Source organism: Pseudopipra pipra, chromosome 4 (assembly GCF_036250125.1).
Source record: "Pseudopipra pipra isolate bDixPip1 chromosome 4, bDixPip1.hap1, whole genome shotgun sequence".
Lineage (NCBI taxonomy): Eukaryota > Metazoa > Chordata > Aves > Passeriformes > Pipridae > Pseudopipra > Pseudopipra pipra.
This window is the reverse complement of record NC_087552.1, coordinates 57017255-57031758: the sequence shown is the minus strand read 5'-3', so window position 1 is coordinate 57031758 and position 14504 is coordinate 57017255. Positions and strand designations below refer to the sequence as shown.

Here is a 14504-nt window from a genome sequence, read left to right as displayed (position 1 = left end):
CTAGTTTTGATGGACAGGGAATATGAACCAAGTAGAACAACAAGCCCATTTTGATGGCAAAATGTTAGTTGCTGATTTTTTTTTTTTAGGGGAGCAAACTTTGCGTTTCTCTCTCTTGAATGATCAGTAAGTTCAGATCCAAGAACATTTCAAGTTGCATGGTTATAATTTGACATAGTTACATCCGTCTTTCTTTCAATTGCTTGTGATTTGTAAGAATAATTTTTCTTTATACTTCAAATATACTTCAAATGATTGCCGAAAGTTGTCGAAGTACTTTGCAAGGGCAGGCTAAAGCTTCTGCTCAAATAATCAGTTGTTGGAGAAGGAGTCTTCATCTGGCAAACACTGGCCCATTTGGCTAAGTGGCAAAATCCTATGAGCTAGCATGCCTTTGGAGAACAGACACTATGTTTGTTATCCCACTTGTATTTTGAGTATTTTTGGTCTGTCACAAATATAAATATTTCCTAAATTACCAATATTTGAAAATTATTTCTTGATTTCACGTATGCTTCAGTTTATTTTACAGTATTTGTGACTTTTTGTTACTTTTCTATGTAATAATGAAGTAATTTTATGATCTCAAGTCTGTATGTGTTCCTTGCAGTATGTATTGCATCAGGGACAAAAGTGGCACTATTTAATAGACTTCGATCCCAAACAGTTAGCACCAGATATTTGCACGTAGAAGGTGGTAATTTCCATGCCAGTTCACAACAGTGGGGAGCGTTTTACATTCACCTCTGTAAGTAAAAACAAAGCAATATATCTTTTCACTTCCCTCCCTCCATCCTCACAAAAAAACATCCTGCATATTAATTGCCCATATGCAGATTTGTTTTGTTACTGAATATATATATATGATGTAATAGTGTGATGTTAATTGTTGTTCTTATCAAAACAAATAATTCTGAAAATTCCTGTTTCATGCAGTGGATGATGATGAATCAGAAGGAGAAGAATTCACAGTGAGAGATGGCTACATTCATTATGGGCAGACTGTCAAACTTGTATGCTCAGTTACTGGCATGGCACTCCCAAGACTGGTACAGTTTAATTTCTCCAATGCTGTAATTAATTTATAGATAGCTACTTAATGTAATTCCATAGTTGGGTTCACATTGTTTACAATTTTTGGCTTTTTATGTTTCCCTTTGTTAATACATGTTTTATATGGAAAATGGCATTCACTTTAATGAAAGCATATTTTTATATCTGCAGATTAATTCTTTAAACAAAGATCATCTTGTAAAATAAACATAGGATATTTTTCAGAATTCAAACCTGCCAAAGTAGGTTAATCTGTCTATTTTAAAAACAGTATATCCCCTGTACCGAAGTACTTTAAATATTGATATTGAATGGATGAGTAAAATATTTGCAGCCAGTAGGACTATTCCATGTGTTGAGTTCAGCACAGCTTTAAAAATGCTCTACTGATTTGAATCTAAAAGCAGTTCTGTGTACTCTTGAGGATACATTAGACCAATATCAGCTTCCAAAAACTTTTTTTAAAATTTATTAATACTATGAATATTAATATGAAACATGGGAAGTACCTTTGAGATGACCAGTTAAGGTTTGTGAACAAAAAAAAAAATAAAAAATTACTTCTGGATACACAGTAGCAGTTTTTTATAAATAAAGTTAAGTGTAATTACACTTTTTTTTCTCCTTTTCTATGTGCTTAATGCCAACCTAAGTGGAATTTTATGTGACTGATAATAAATAATGCTTCTTATGAGATCTTCTGTGAAATTGTTGTTTGTCAGCCCATTATGAATTACATACAAGGCTTTCTCAATTCCATTTTTAGCTAGAAACAATCTGTAGAATGCACCAATGTAAAACCAGCCTTCCCTACATTTTACTAGGACTATAATGAGAAATTCTCTCTCAATATCAAACTTAGATAAAACAGAAGATAATAGCCTGCTCCATGTAAATGGGACAAAATGATAATTTCAGTAGATTTTCTTTTTTCTTAAATCGCATTGTTTGACAGTGAAGTCCAGACCTGGTTACTACTGATCTGGTGCAAGCAAATGAAATTCATTAACATAATGTCACTTTATTTGTGGACTTCCTGTTAATATTTTCTTATTGCTTAAAGGAGATGCCATCATTTATTATTCCAGAAGCCTTATTTGTGGGTAGAAATAGATTAAAACAAATTAGGCTTAAGGTTCCTGTTTGTTTGCCATTGGGAACATTTGTCATATGCCTTACAGGACTGATTGGAGGTGATGTGATTAAAAGGTAAATTGCAGATGTTTTATAGGCTAATGCAAAGAACTTTGAAGGAAAAAGTTAACCTTGAAACATAATTATTATCATCATCATCATCGATATAATACCTTTTACTGTCATTAGAAATCCTAGAGGACATAGTTGCCTTTCTGATTGTCAGCTTAAAAATCTGCAAGCACATGGCTGGTACTGCTATTGATATTGCATAAAATTAAGTATTAAACTTTTTTCTGGAAGTTGATTAAAATTACGAGCTACAGATTTTCCCTGACTGTTAGGGAGTAACTTTTTTAATTTTTAAAAGTAAATTGGTAAAAGAGATCTGAATTAAGTCAGCAGATTTTTTTTTTCACTGAACTTCTGGATGTAAGGAACAATTATTCCTTGCAGTTGTCTTTAAGTAATATTTTATGACCAACTACTGTTAAGATACACTGTAATTGTTGTGTTTCCAAAACTCTAAAGGTATTGAGATGTGCTTAAGTTAATCCTTATTTTTAACTATTCCCCTTTGGCAACTGGTTTGCCACAGAATGTTGTTGATCCTGTCAGTGTTGGAAGCTTCTGTAGAACTGTATTAATTATTAAAAATAGTAATTAATAATAAAAATAGTAAGATAATTAATAGTTGCTTTTCTGCACTGACAAATGGAACAAAATTAGATTTTGCTGAAGCTTCAACTTTTTTCCCCACTCCTATAACAAAGATAAAATATATATGCATGTAGCACTTTGAAGTAGTACTGAGTGTTACTTCAATGTTGTGTTCTTGTTTCAAAAGCATTGAGAATTATGAATCTAATATTGGTATTAAAACAGGAGGCACATAAATGTAAAAAAAAATTACCTTTCACTTCCTTTATTTTCAGTACATATGTAATAAAATACAGAAATTGTCCTAAATATATATATGTACTATTTTCATTCACAGATAATTCGAAAAGTAGATAAACAAACGGCGTTATTGGATGCAGATGATCCAGTATCACAGCTCCATAAATGTGCATTTTACCTTAAAGACACTGAGAGAATGTATTTGTGCCTTTCCCAGGAGAGAATAATTCAATTTCAAGTAAGTTGTTTAAAACTCTTTCAGTAGATGAGAAGCGTGGTTGCAAAGTTTTCCCAGATATTCCCAAAATATGTATGAATACCATTTTTCCAGTAGGTTTTAAATGCACGTCTGATACTTTGTATTGAAAAGAGAGGATGGAAAGCTACAAACTTCATCTGTCCCTTTCCAAATCTGTTTTTCTTTCCTCAAAACCTTCTTCCATGTCTGTCTAGACAATGAATTCTGGTTTCTCCAATAGAAAAAAATGGAAACACACTAGGAACTTGTGCATGCAATCATGATATTGTGGCTTAACATGTTGACATCTGCCAGTGGAGTTGCACCACTCACTTGTGTGTCCATTTCTAGTTTACAGCAAATAGGAAACAATACAGTCAACAATAGTCTTGTTTCATGGTGAACTCAGCAGTTGCCACTCTTGGATGACAGAGTAAACGTAGACAGCTGTGGCAGTTGACTACAGTAACTTATAAAGCCACAGAAACTTGGTTTGTCTGTAAAGAATATAACTGTTTCAGAAGTATTTTTTTCTCCAGCAGATGGGGAAAAATACTGGATTTTAGTCTCATGTGTATGTTAGCATGCTTTTAGCAGACTTTCAGCATGGTAATTCCTGCCAGACTAACAAGACTGTGTCCAAATTCAGGACTAACTATTGCAATTTTCTTTAAATATGTCAGGGCAGCTCAAATAGCAAAGGGTGTTGAGAGATAATGCTGTGCTTCAGGAAGATGGGAAAGACTCAAGACTTCCTCAGAACAGCTGTAGCTTCTTGGGTAAGAAAAGTAGAGGTAGGAAAGTGGAAGGCTTGGTAAAGGTTCACTTGACTTCTGTCCTGAATTGGGACAATGGAACTAGAATATGAAAAGCTTTGTTCTTATTTCAGTAAACATATTCATGTCCTGTGGTTCAGAAGGTGGTTTGATCTATTGTTTCTACCCACAGCACACAGCAGACATATATCTATTAATATACTATATGGTAGTATATAGTATGGTATAGGAGAATGGACCATCATCAAGAAGAAGACTGTGAAATGGAAATTACAATAACTCAGGAGATCAGCCTTACTGTTTAATCTTTCTCAGAGTAGTTTATGGGAAGTGCTGAATGAAGAAGCAACTCCTGCTTCTCTGACAGCTGCCTTAGTTTAGCATCCTGGAATTGCCTGTGGGACTATCAGTACATCCTACCACTCTTCAGTTTCTGCAGCACTCATGGAACCCAGTCTGATAAGAGCTCTGAACTTTCCACATGGGTAGGAGTTAGATAAAAGGACAACCCCCTATTCTGAATTCTTTTAGTGGAGTTGGTACCTGCTGCTTCTACTTGCTGGCTAAAATCTTTTGTCTTGCACATTGGGCTGTTACCATGCTTTGGTAAGTGAAATTACTATGAACAATAAACTCTTTCTATCAATGTCAGGAGAGAAATCCTATTTTATCTGATTTTTATTTGGATTAGAAGACAAAGACCAGGGAAACAGCATGTGTACTGTCTTTCACCTGCCTGCTCTTAAGCATTTGCTTTTGAATACTGTTGCTGTAGTAGGAATCTAGGCAAACTATGGTCACCGTAAAAAAACCAAAAAACCCCTGAAAAACAAAACAAAACAAAAACCTACAAAACCCCTGAACTTTTCTTTAGGGTGACAAATCTCCCTTAGGTGAATGGACATAGCACTATATAGAGACCTTAGAGGCTTAAAGCAGAGAGGCTGTAAAAAGTTAACAAGTGAGCATGAACCTTGAAATTCAGTTGCTGAAGTACCAGCCACATCTTTCTTTCAAGACACCCATGTGTTCTGGAGCATAGAGAAAGAATATAAATAATGCCTTACAGGATCAGAGCACATTCCATGTCTCTGTCTAACAGCAGCAATAGGAGTTGGTGCTCATGGGAAGCAGGTGGATGTGGTTGCTTTATGCAGTCCAGTGCAGTTATACTCTACCAGTATCCACACTGCTTGTACTAGGTGTTGTTAGAGGCTGCCTCCCTGATTCTATCTTTTAGTATCATTTTGTAGATTTGTACATCAATTTGATTACTTTTGAATGTGCTGATGTTCTTTTTCTGCAGTGAGCTGCAGTGAACTTTCTGCAGAGTGGCAGAAAGTTCAAGAGGTTTCCTGTCCTTTGTGTAGTAAACTTTTGCTGTATTTGTTTTGAATGATGTAACGATTTCTGTGAGTGATTCCTACTTCCAGTGTTGCAGGATTTAGTGAGCAACAGTTCTGCATTCACTTTAACCGTCAACATCTTAGTTTCTTCTCTCCTAGTTGTACAGTCAGTCTTCTCAATTTCTTCTCGTAAGGTCAGCACTCCTTGGTGATTTTAGTTGCCCTTTCTATCCCTTCTCTTTTTTTCTCCATGGCTTTCTTAGACAAGGAGACTGTAACTGCACACAATATTCCAGAGTTAAATGAACAAAACATCTACACTGGCAAAATAACACCTGATAGCTTGTTCTCAGTATTTTTTTCTGATGGTGTGCAACATTGTGTTTGTCACTCACTGCTGCCACTGCACGTTGAGGTGGCCTTTTCAGAAAACTGTCAGTGGCAACATCAGGAGTTGTAACTTCTGTCTCCATGTGGAGCCAGACCATGATGTTAAGGCATTTCAATCTTCCAGAACCATCTATTGAGAAACTTTAGTTATGAAAGGAAAGAAAGGGAAGGAAGTGTCCCTGGAGGTAAACTGCTGTATTTAGAAGCGGTAAGGAGGAATGTTTCTCTAGAATAGGACTCATAATCTTTCAAAGAGTTCTGTGACAGAAGTAATTAATGTGTTCCTGAAATGATTCTTGATGTAGCAGGACTTTGAGAACAAATTCTGTGGCATTTGCCTTCCATTTTGTGGGTTTAGGAGATCTGAAAAAAGTCACTCAAGGGTCTTTTACAGGTTCATTCATTTTTTTATATCCATAGTTTTATTTGTCATGGCTCAAAGTGCATCAGTCCGTGCCAAGAGGAATTGCGATCAGCCTGTAGGAAAAATGTCATGCTTCAAAATAGTACACAACAGTTCCTATACAACATATACAACAGCTCCTCTTTTGAAGTTGGACTAGTAATTTAGAAGCTCCATATGTTTCTAATGGAAGTATCATTTTGGTCTTGAGCTTGGAAAGATCTATAGTTACTATCTGTGTTGCACACTTCCCTTGCAAGCTGTTTTCAGTGCTTTTTTACATGATCGTACCAGAGTGAAGACTCCACGTGAAAATTAGGCTTAGATTTTAACGTCTGAACTGGTCAATTCACAGTAATTGAAGTTTATCTGACATTTTGAAGAGTGAAGGTTACTGTTACATACCTCGACATTCTTAAAGCGCAATGGAGGAAAAACAGGATTTAGGTATTAGAATTTTTGAGTCCCACTTTTTTTCTGTGCCAGTGTTTAACCTATACACAATTTCCTTATTGATTGCTAGGTGTTGTTGCTATTGTTCAGAGAGGCTTCTGTTGCCTCTCTGAAAAGGTTCAGTGTATTTTCTATCTATGTAGATAAATATATCATGGCTAGGCTTTGCGAACGAAGATTTGGGAAGGCTCTATCCACATTTGATACGGTGATAAATATATATATGTGTACTAATTTAGTAATATTTAGAGGGAGACGGTAGATGATCTTTAAGGGGTCTTCCAACCCAAGCCATTTTATGATTCTTTTATTCTAATTTGCAAGGTTGTTGTTTCAGCTTCTCTCCTATGTCTTTGAACAAAGACTGAAATATAAGCTTGTGTTTTCATCATTTTGTGGATGGTGAAGAACTCTAAAAAAAAAAAAATCTTGACCAGGTGTAAATCATAACTAATGAAAAGTATTTCACTTCAGTCTGTAGCTGTTTTAGTCACTTTGCATTAATAGAATCAATTTTAAAGCAGCTACTTCTCACTACCGTAGTTTTTTGGATAATGGCTATTGAATAACGTTAAAACCTAAAAAGTTGAACTAAAATAAAACTCAAACATAAGGCGAGGTGACAGTGTCCTAAGTGATAGTTATGGTGTTCTCACAAATATTAGTTTCTGTTAGTTTTTCTGAAATGTATGTAACTGTTTCTCTCAGTCACTTTGTTAGAGGAAAACATAAGGAAACATGTTTTTGCAATAATAGGCATTATTACTGGCTGAGTTGGTTTTTGGGTCTGTGATTTGATAGACGTGTCTACAGATCAGATCTAAAACTTTTCTTTCTTTCTAAGGCCACTCCATGCCCAAAAGAACCAAATAAAGAAATGATTAATGATGGAGCTTCTTGGACAATCATTAGCACAGACAAAGCCGAATATACGTTTTATGAGGGGATGGGACCGGTCCATGCTCCAGTGACGCCTGTGCCTGTTGTAGAAAGTCTTCAAGTAAGTTTGTTGTTGGTTTTAATAAGCTCTTTTATGTTAGATTATTTTTGTCATACTGTTTTAATCATCGTGGTACCTTTTTGGAATACTGTAGAAAAACAGTCTTAATGGCTTTATAAGTAGTAAAATTACTTTATGTTGTAATAATTTTTCTTACCTACATTTCAGAATACATGAACCTATCCATCACAGGAATAATATTAATATTGCTCTATACAATAAGACTTTTATTTCTTAAAATACTGTGGTAGTGATATCCTTAAGACTTCTGTTTTGATTATTTAGAAATTGTTTTTGACTCTTAGACAATTATAAATCAAAGAGAGCTTATTGAAAAACAATCAGCATTCATCCGAGAAAAACTTAAAGCTCTCCTAACACGTTCCCTGGAAGATTTTGTTCTCTGTTTTCAAAGCGTTGTTGACATCTATTTCTTAAGTGGCCACTATCAAAACTTGGAAGTTCCCTCATGTTATCAAGTTAATTGGCAATACCTTTTGTATGTGTTACTTCTTTATAGTTCAGTTGTGTAGGTTGTGTGTGTTTCGGTTTTGTCCAGCTGAATAGAAACAGCACTGATTACAGTTCTTGTTTGCATATGAAGATTTTGGGATTTCTTTGTTGTTTTGGGGGGGAGGAGTTGGTTGTTTTGTTTGGGGGTTTTTGTTTGTTTGTTTTGTTTGGGGGTTTTTGTTAGTTTGTTTTGTTTGGGGGTTTTTGTTTGTTTGTTTTGTTTGGGGGGTTTTGTTTGTTTGTTTTGTTTGGGGGTTTTTGTTCGTTTGTTTTGTTTGGGGGTTTTTGTTCGTTTGTTTTGTTTGGGGGTTTTTGTTCGTTTTTTGGTGGGTGGGTGGTTTTTTTGGGTTTTTTTGTTTTGTTTTGTTTTGGTGGGTTGTGGAGTTTTTTGTTTGGTTGATTGGGTTTTTTTTTCCTAATGGAGGAGTGTTTATTTTTATTAATACATATTTTGGGGGGGATTTTCTTCCTTTTTTCTTTTTCCAGTTGAATGGTGGTGGGGATGTAGCAATGTTGGAACTTACAGGACAGAACTTCACTCCAAATTTACGTGTCTGGTTTGGGGATGTGGAAGCTGAAACCATGTACAGGTACAGTATTTTCTCTTACTTTCATGGTGATTACATTCTCCTAGATGCTGTGAACAGTGTATACTCATGTGTACACACTTAAGTGTATACTGTTCCATCCTGCAGAAAGAGATCTGGTTGCCAGCAGGCTCAGTATGAGTTAGCAGTATGCCTGGCAGAGGGGAGGGAGGGCAAACCACATCTAATTGGTCAAAAGAGGTGATTGTCCCGCTGTATTCAGCATTGGTGCAGCCTCACCATGAATGAGCACTGTGTGCAGTTCTGGGCCTGATGTTTAACGATGTCCAGATACTGGAATGTTTCCAGAGGAGGGCAGCAAAGTTGGTGAAGGGATGGAAGGCATGTCCTGCGTGTTACAGGTGAGGAGTTTGGGCTTGTCCAGTTTGGAGAAAAGGAGGAGGACCCCATTGCTCTATGCAGCTTCCTAAAGAGGGAAAGGAGAGAGGGAGGTGCTGTGCTCTGCTTCCTGCTGTCATGTGCCAGGATGCATGGGAATGGTTCAAAGCTGCACCAGGGAAGACTTAGATGGGACATGAGGCAACATTTCTTTACCAAGAGGGTGATCAGACTGGAACAGGCTTCCTAGAGAGGTAGTCGATGCCCCAGGCCTGTCAGTATTTAGGCATATTAAGGTTATTGGTCCTTAATAATATGCTTTAATTTTTGGTCAGCCCTGCAGTGGTCAGAGTATGGACTAGATGATTATTGAGCTACTCTGTTCTGTTCTGTTCTTTAAACTTAAGTATATTCTGCCCATTGGACTCTCCTGTTTTCCAGATGCGCGGAGAGCATGCTGTGTGTTGTTCCAGACATTTCTGCATTTCGAGAGGGTTGGAGATGGGTCCGACAGCCAGTCCAGGTTCCAGTAACTTTGGTCCGTAACGATGGCATAATTTACTCCACCAGCCTTACCTTTACATACACACCGGAACCAGGGCCCCGGCCACACTGCAGTGCTGCTGGAGCAATCCTCCGAGCCAACTCGAGCCTCATGGCTTCCAGTGAAACAAACACAAACAGCGAGGGAAGTTACACAAGTGTCAGCACAAACCCAACCAACGTCACATCATCTACAGCAACCGTGGTTTCCTAACTACTGTTGTTTGTCTGGACTTTAACTGACTGTCATGTGCTACATTCAAGAGAACTGAACAATTTTTGTGGTTTCATGGGAAAACACCTTTCCATTTTAGGTGATATGAGTTGAACCTTGTTACCTGCAAGTGAGATCTTAAAAACAGAAGCCACGATAAAAAAAAAAAAAACAAAACAAACCAACAGCCGAAACATAAGAACTTTATTGAAAATCTATTTTTCAGCTGGTTTTTTTAGTGGGCAAGAAACAAAAATGTGGCTGGGATACATGTTGAGCAAACTAGAAAACATGAACACAACATAGTTTTTATGGACCAAGGAACTTGTATAAGCTTTAGTATAAAAGGTACATTTTCACCATACCTTTTTTGTATCACAACATATAGTACACTTTTGTTACCAAATAGTTTATATTTTTTTTTCTCTGAGCTTTTGCTCTGAAGTATATTCAGGTTCCAAAGCCTGACCATGCTTGTATAATCTAATTACCATACTCTTCCAGTTTTAAAAAAAAAATATATATTTTTGGTCTGTGGCTGGAACTGTTCCTTTTTTTAAACTGAAGTCTTGTGACTTTTTATGGACTGAAATTGTTTTTATTTCAGCAAGTAGAACCTTGTAAAGGCCAGCATATTTTTTTTAAGATTATATGAAGTCTGTGCAAAAGCTTTAAAAAATGCCTCTGCCTTGCCTGCAATACATGCAATGTATGTTAACTTTAGTGCTCTGTTTTCAGTCATTGTTAATAGTTATTTCTGTTTTTCTTTTTTTAAATACGTATTTATAGTGATAATTCATGAGGTTCTAACATTACATGAGTTTTTTTCCTAAAGTGGCATCTCAAGCAGTCATATTAATGATTGTTCATGTCACAGGCATATGTTGGTGTTTTTGAAGGGTTGTTACTGGGTTACTCCCCCTCTTCCTTGCTCAGTCATATTACATCTGAAAATGTTTCAGGATCTGTTCAGGTTTTTCTAATCTTGTATATAATTTGTATTAAATGTAAGTTAAATGTTTTATTTCAAAAGTGGAATGTTCCCAATAACTTCATTTGGCAGCATGTCTTCTGTCTTGTTGGCATGTAACTAAAGTACCACGAGAAGTATGTGCTACAAATGGGATTGGTAGGTGATGCCCTCCATCACTTGAGAATCACAACAAGCATGTTTTTCTTCATACTGTTCAGTAAATTAGGCCAGACTTTCATGTAACACTTGTATTGAGAACGTGCTTTCATTGTGAAGTGATCATACCATAATAACTAGAAGTAAATTTTATTACTTAGAAATGGGCAAAAATAGAAAATCATAAAAGCACTATGAAGATGTCAACTCCTCCCATCTTTGTTTCCTGTGGGTTTCCCTTTCCCTGCCAACAGCTTGTGCAACATTCAAGTCTTCTCTCCATCATAAATTCAAGGCTCATTTGCACTTTGACTTTGTTGGTTGTTGCATTTTTTTTCTTTTTGACTTTGCCATGTTTTGTCCCTCTTTGTAGACCTGCCTGCTTCATTTGTATTTGAAAGTATACCCCAGTAGTTCATTTGTAGTCACAGAGCTAGGCATAGACTTGTAGGACAAGTTCTGATAGTGTGATCTCTTTAAAAGCCAAAATACAAATTTCATTACATGTTCAGCCTTTTCTGTACTCTGAAGCAAAAGTCACCACTGCTGCGTAAATGTGAACCTGTGGCTTCCTACAGCAGTGCATTGCTTACCAGCTTACCTGTTGACCATTTTCATAGGGTTTTTATTTCTGACCACTTGTTCCAGTTTCAACACCCACCACCGTTTAAGGCATCGACTCTGCACCATATTTGCATACTCTGACGCTCCATTCTACTTGCTTGCTTTAGTGCTCCGTTGTGTATGAGAAGGATGTGTTCAAAGGAAGAGATCAGTTATAAAGCATATTTAGCAAATAGTAAAATCAGTGCCACTGTCCTCCTAAAATGTGCTTGTATTCTACCACAGGCCTTCATGTTTGCTATTCTGTATTACAAACTTGTTCCCGTGACAGTCGTGATGCTGGTTCCGAGCACTAGTGAATGCTGCCTCACCTCATCTCCCTTCCAGTGACCAAGGGCAGAATTCATTGTGGCCTTATCTCTGTTTTAAACTGTTTACTGGCATTTACTTGCAAATCTGTTTACCTTTGTATGTGCTATAAAATTTTGTTTTATTGTGTTGTGGCAGGAATCATTTCACAGTGTTTTTGTTAGAAGGACATGGGTATCTTACAATATGGCTTAGTTCAAGAGCCACAGATTTTCGTCACTAATTAGACTGAGAATGACAAGATATATATATCAGACTTAGAGGGTATTGAAGACACCGTGATATACACACAGCAGGCAAACCATAACAAGCCTTTTAACCTTCAAAGACTATTTAAAATATCTTTTCAGAACTTGACACGTGCTTTTATACTCATTATTTTAAATTTTTTACATATAAATGCAATACTTTTTATATTCAGTTTCTTTAGGTGCAGTAATTTTGCCCAATAGATATAATATTCCTTGACTTGTAAAGATTTAGCCTAATTTTTGCTGTTCTACACACTACAGCCAAGTGGGTCAAAAAAGAGCCTATTAAGTTCTGCTTACAAGACCATTTTAAACCCCATTTTTCCATTGGGCTTGTGACTCTATTGTTGCCAGTAGTTATCCTGTAGTACAGAAATGGTCTTCCAGGTCCTTACTGTTGTTAATACGTCCAGTTGTTCAGATATATTATCTTCCTGAACTTTTTTCTGTGGGGTGATATTGTTACATATATTGGCCTTGTGAGCTGTTAATCAATTTTCATTATATTAACGATATCTCAAGATTTTGATAAAACTACTTATAGAATGTTTCAGTATGAAACTCTTATAACTGTTCAAGTCTAGCTGTTAAGTCTGCTGTTAATTCTGTATACATAGAAATTGAGTCTGTGTTCAGAATGTTGTTATAGTTCCAACTTTAGGGAGACAAAGCAAAGTGAGTGCTCTAATTTAGCTATGCCTTTTCTTATTTTCTGTTGTTTGGAACTGCATTTCAGAATTCAACACTAGCATAGTCTTTAATAATCTGCTGCTGATGTTTTTCCTAATTATTTGCCTTGAGGGCATCCCACAACTGTGTTAATAATGGTATTCTGTACTTCTTTTCATTGCACAGACTTAAAAGATCAGAATGGTTACCTGAAAAGACATGAACTCAAGGCATAAATTGGTGGATTCCCCATATACAAAATATTAATGCCAAGTGAAACAAATTACCTATTGGAAGTAAGCTACCCACTTGTAGATTAAATGACTCCATAGAGGTGTCCATCTTGAAACTAAGATGCTCTTCAATTATTAACCATATTATTTACTTTCTTTCAAAAGCAGCTGTGTTTATGAGTACTGAACAAATGTGTATACTTTCCTGTGCCAGACTTTTGACTTTGTTTTCAAGCACTGTACTGTGGGATTGAGTGGCAGCTTTGTTAGAAAAAGAAGTATATTAGGGTTTCTACTTAACCCTTTTAGGACTGAACAATTTCTTCCCTTTAGAAGCTGTAAAATAAGTGATTAGTTCTAACTTCGTGAACATTCTGTCTGTGTTCAGCACTGCATTTGCCCCATCTGGAGGTGCTATGCTAATGTCGGTTTTTCTTAAATCCTGTAGCATGTGTATACATTCAGTCTTAAAAGGGTTATTTTTACAAACTGTGCACCTGTAAAGTTTCTTAGCAATAAAGGTAGAAAAATGAGCAAGTTTTTACCATAATTTTGTAGAATTAATTGCTCAGTTCCATATTTCATCAAGAAAAACCCTGCAATATGGGCAGTTTTGAGGATTAAATAAAAGTGAAATGTAAACCACGTAAAAGTGTTCTTGTCAAGTGTACTCTGTGTGTGCATGTGCATATGCTATCGAATTTTTTTCCTACAAGGCTAAAGATAAAATGTCATGTTACTTTTGATGTGACAACCATAACTGAACATCTGTATGATGATACAAAAGTACTTACAATTTGAGCAGGTGTTGAAACTTGCCATGTTTTTGTGGATTTTTTCAATGTTAACCAAGGAGTATGGTTTTGGGTTTTGTTTGCTTGGTTTGATTTTTTTTTTCCCCAAATGAACAGTGAGGTCATCCATGGAACCAGAACAACATAAAAGAAGACCAACCCTGGGAATGAAACGTCATCAGTAGTTGTGAGGCTGTGCGCACTGGACTCCACTTAAACGGGATATGGAATGTCCACCCAAAAATTTAAATCGGTTTCATTATTGCTTGTATTATTGCTGAAGTTAGATAAGAAACTGTTTTTTAATAATGTGTAAAAAAAAAGTTTCACTTTTTTATATAATTTATTAAATAAGAAAAAATGAACTGTGTTTAGTTGTTTAACTTTAGCAACTTTATTATTGCATCTAGTATACCTGACTTCTTTTCATCCTATTCTTAATTGCAGACTGTCTGACATTTCTTTCAGTTGGTTGATAACTAGAGCCAGAAGTTTAGCAAATAAGTTTATTTCATGTTTTGGCAGAATAGTAGGGCTGTAAGGAACAGCTAGAAATTATGTACTCTCAGTTTGCAAGCACAAATGACACAGTCACTTGAAAAACGT

At 36.1% G+C, this 14504-nt stretch overlaps 1 protein-coding gene across 2 annotated transcripts in view; it reads left to right on the top strand.

The window, feature by feature from the left end:
• The window catches only part of RBPJ (recombination signal binding protein for immunoglobulin kappa J region), a 146840-nt gene extending 132577 nt beyond the window's left edge, over positions 1-14263 (top strand). For both annotated transcript variants that reach the window (XM_064653077.1, XM_064653078.1), the window contains exons 6-11: positions 611-748; positions 937-1049; positions 3185-3325; positions 7538-7693; positions 8693-8796; positions 9574-14263. In XM_064653077.1, coding sequence (XP_064509147.1) covers positions 611-748; positions 937-1049; positions 3185-3325; positions 7538-7693; positions 8693-8796; positions 9574-9889 — 968 coding nt within the window. In that variant the 3' untranslated portion in view covers positions 9890-14263. The remainder of the gene's footprint in view (positions 1-610; positions 749-936; positions 1050-3184; positions 3326-7537; positions 7694-8692; positions 8797-9573) is intronic.
• The last annotated feature ends 241 nt before the right edge of the window (positions 14264-14504 follow it).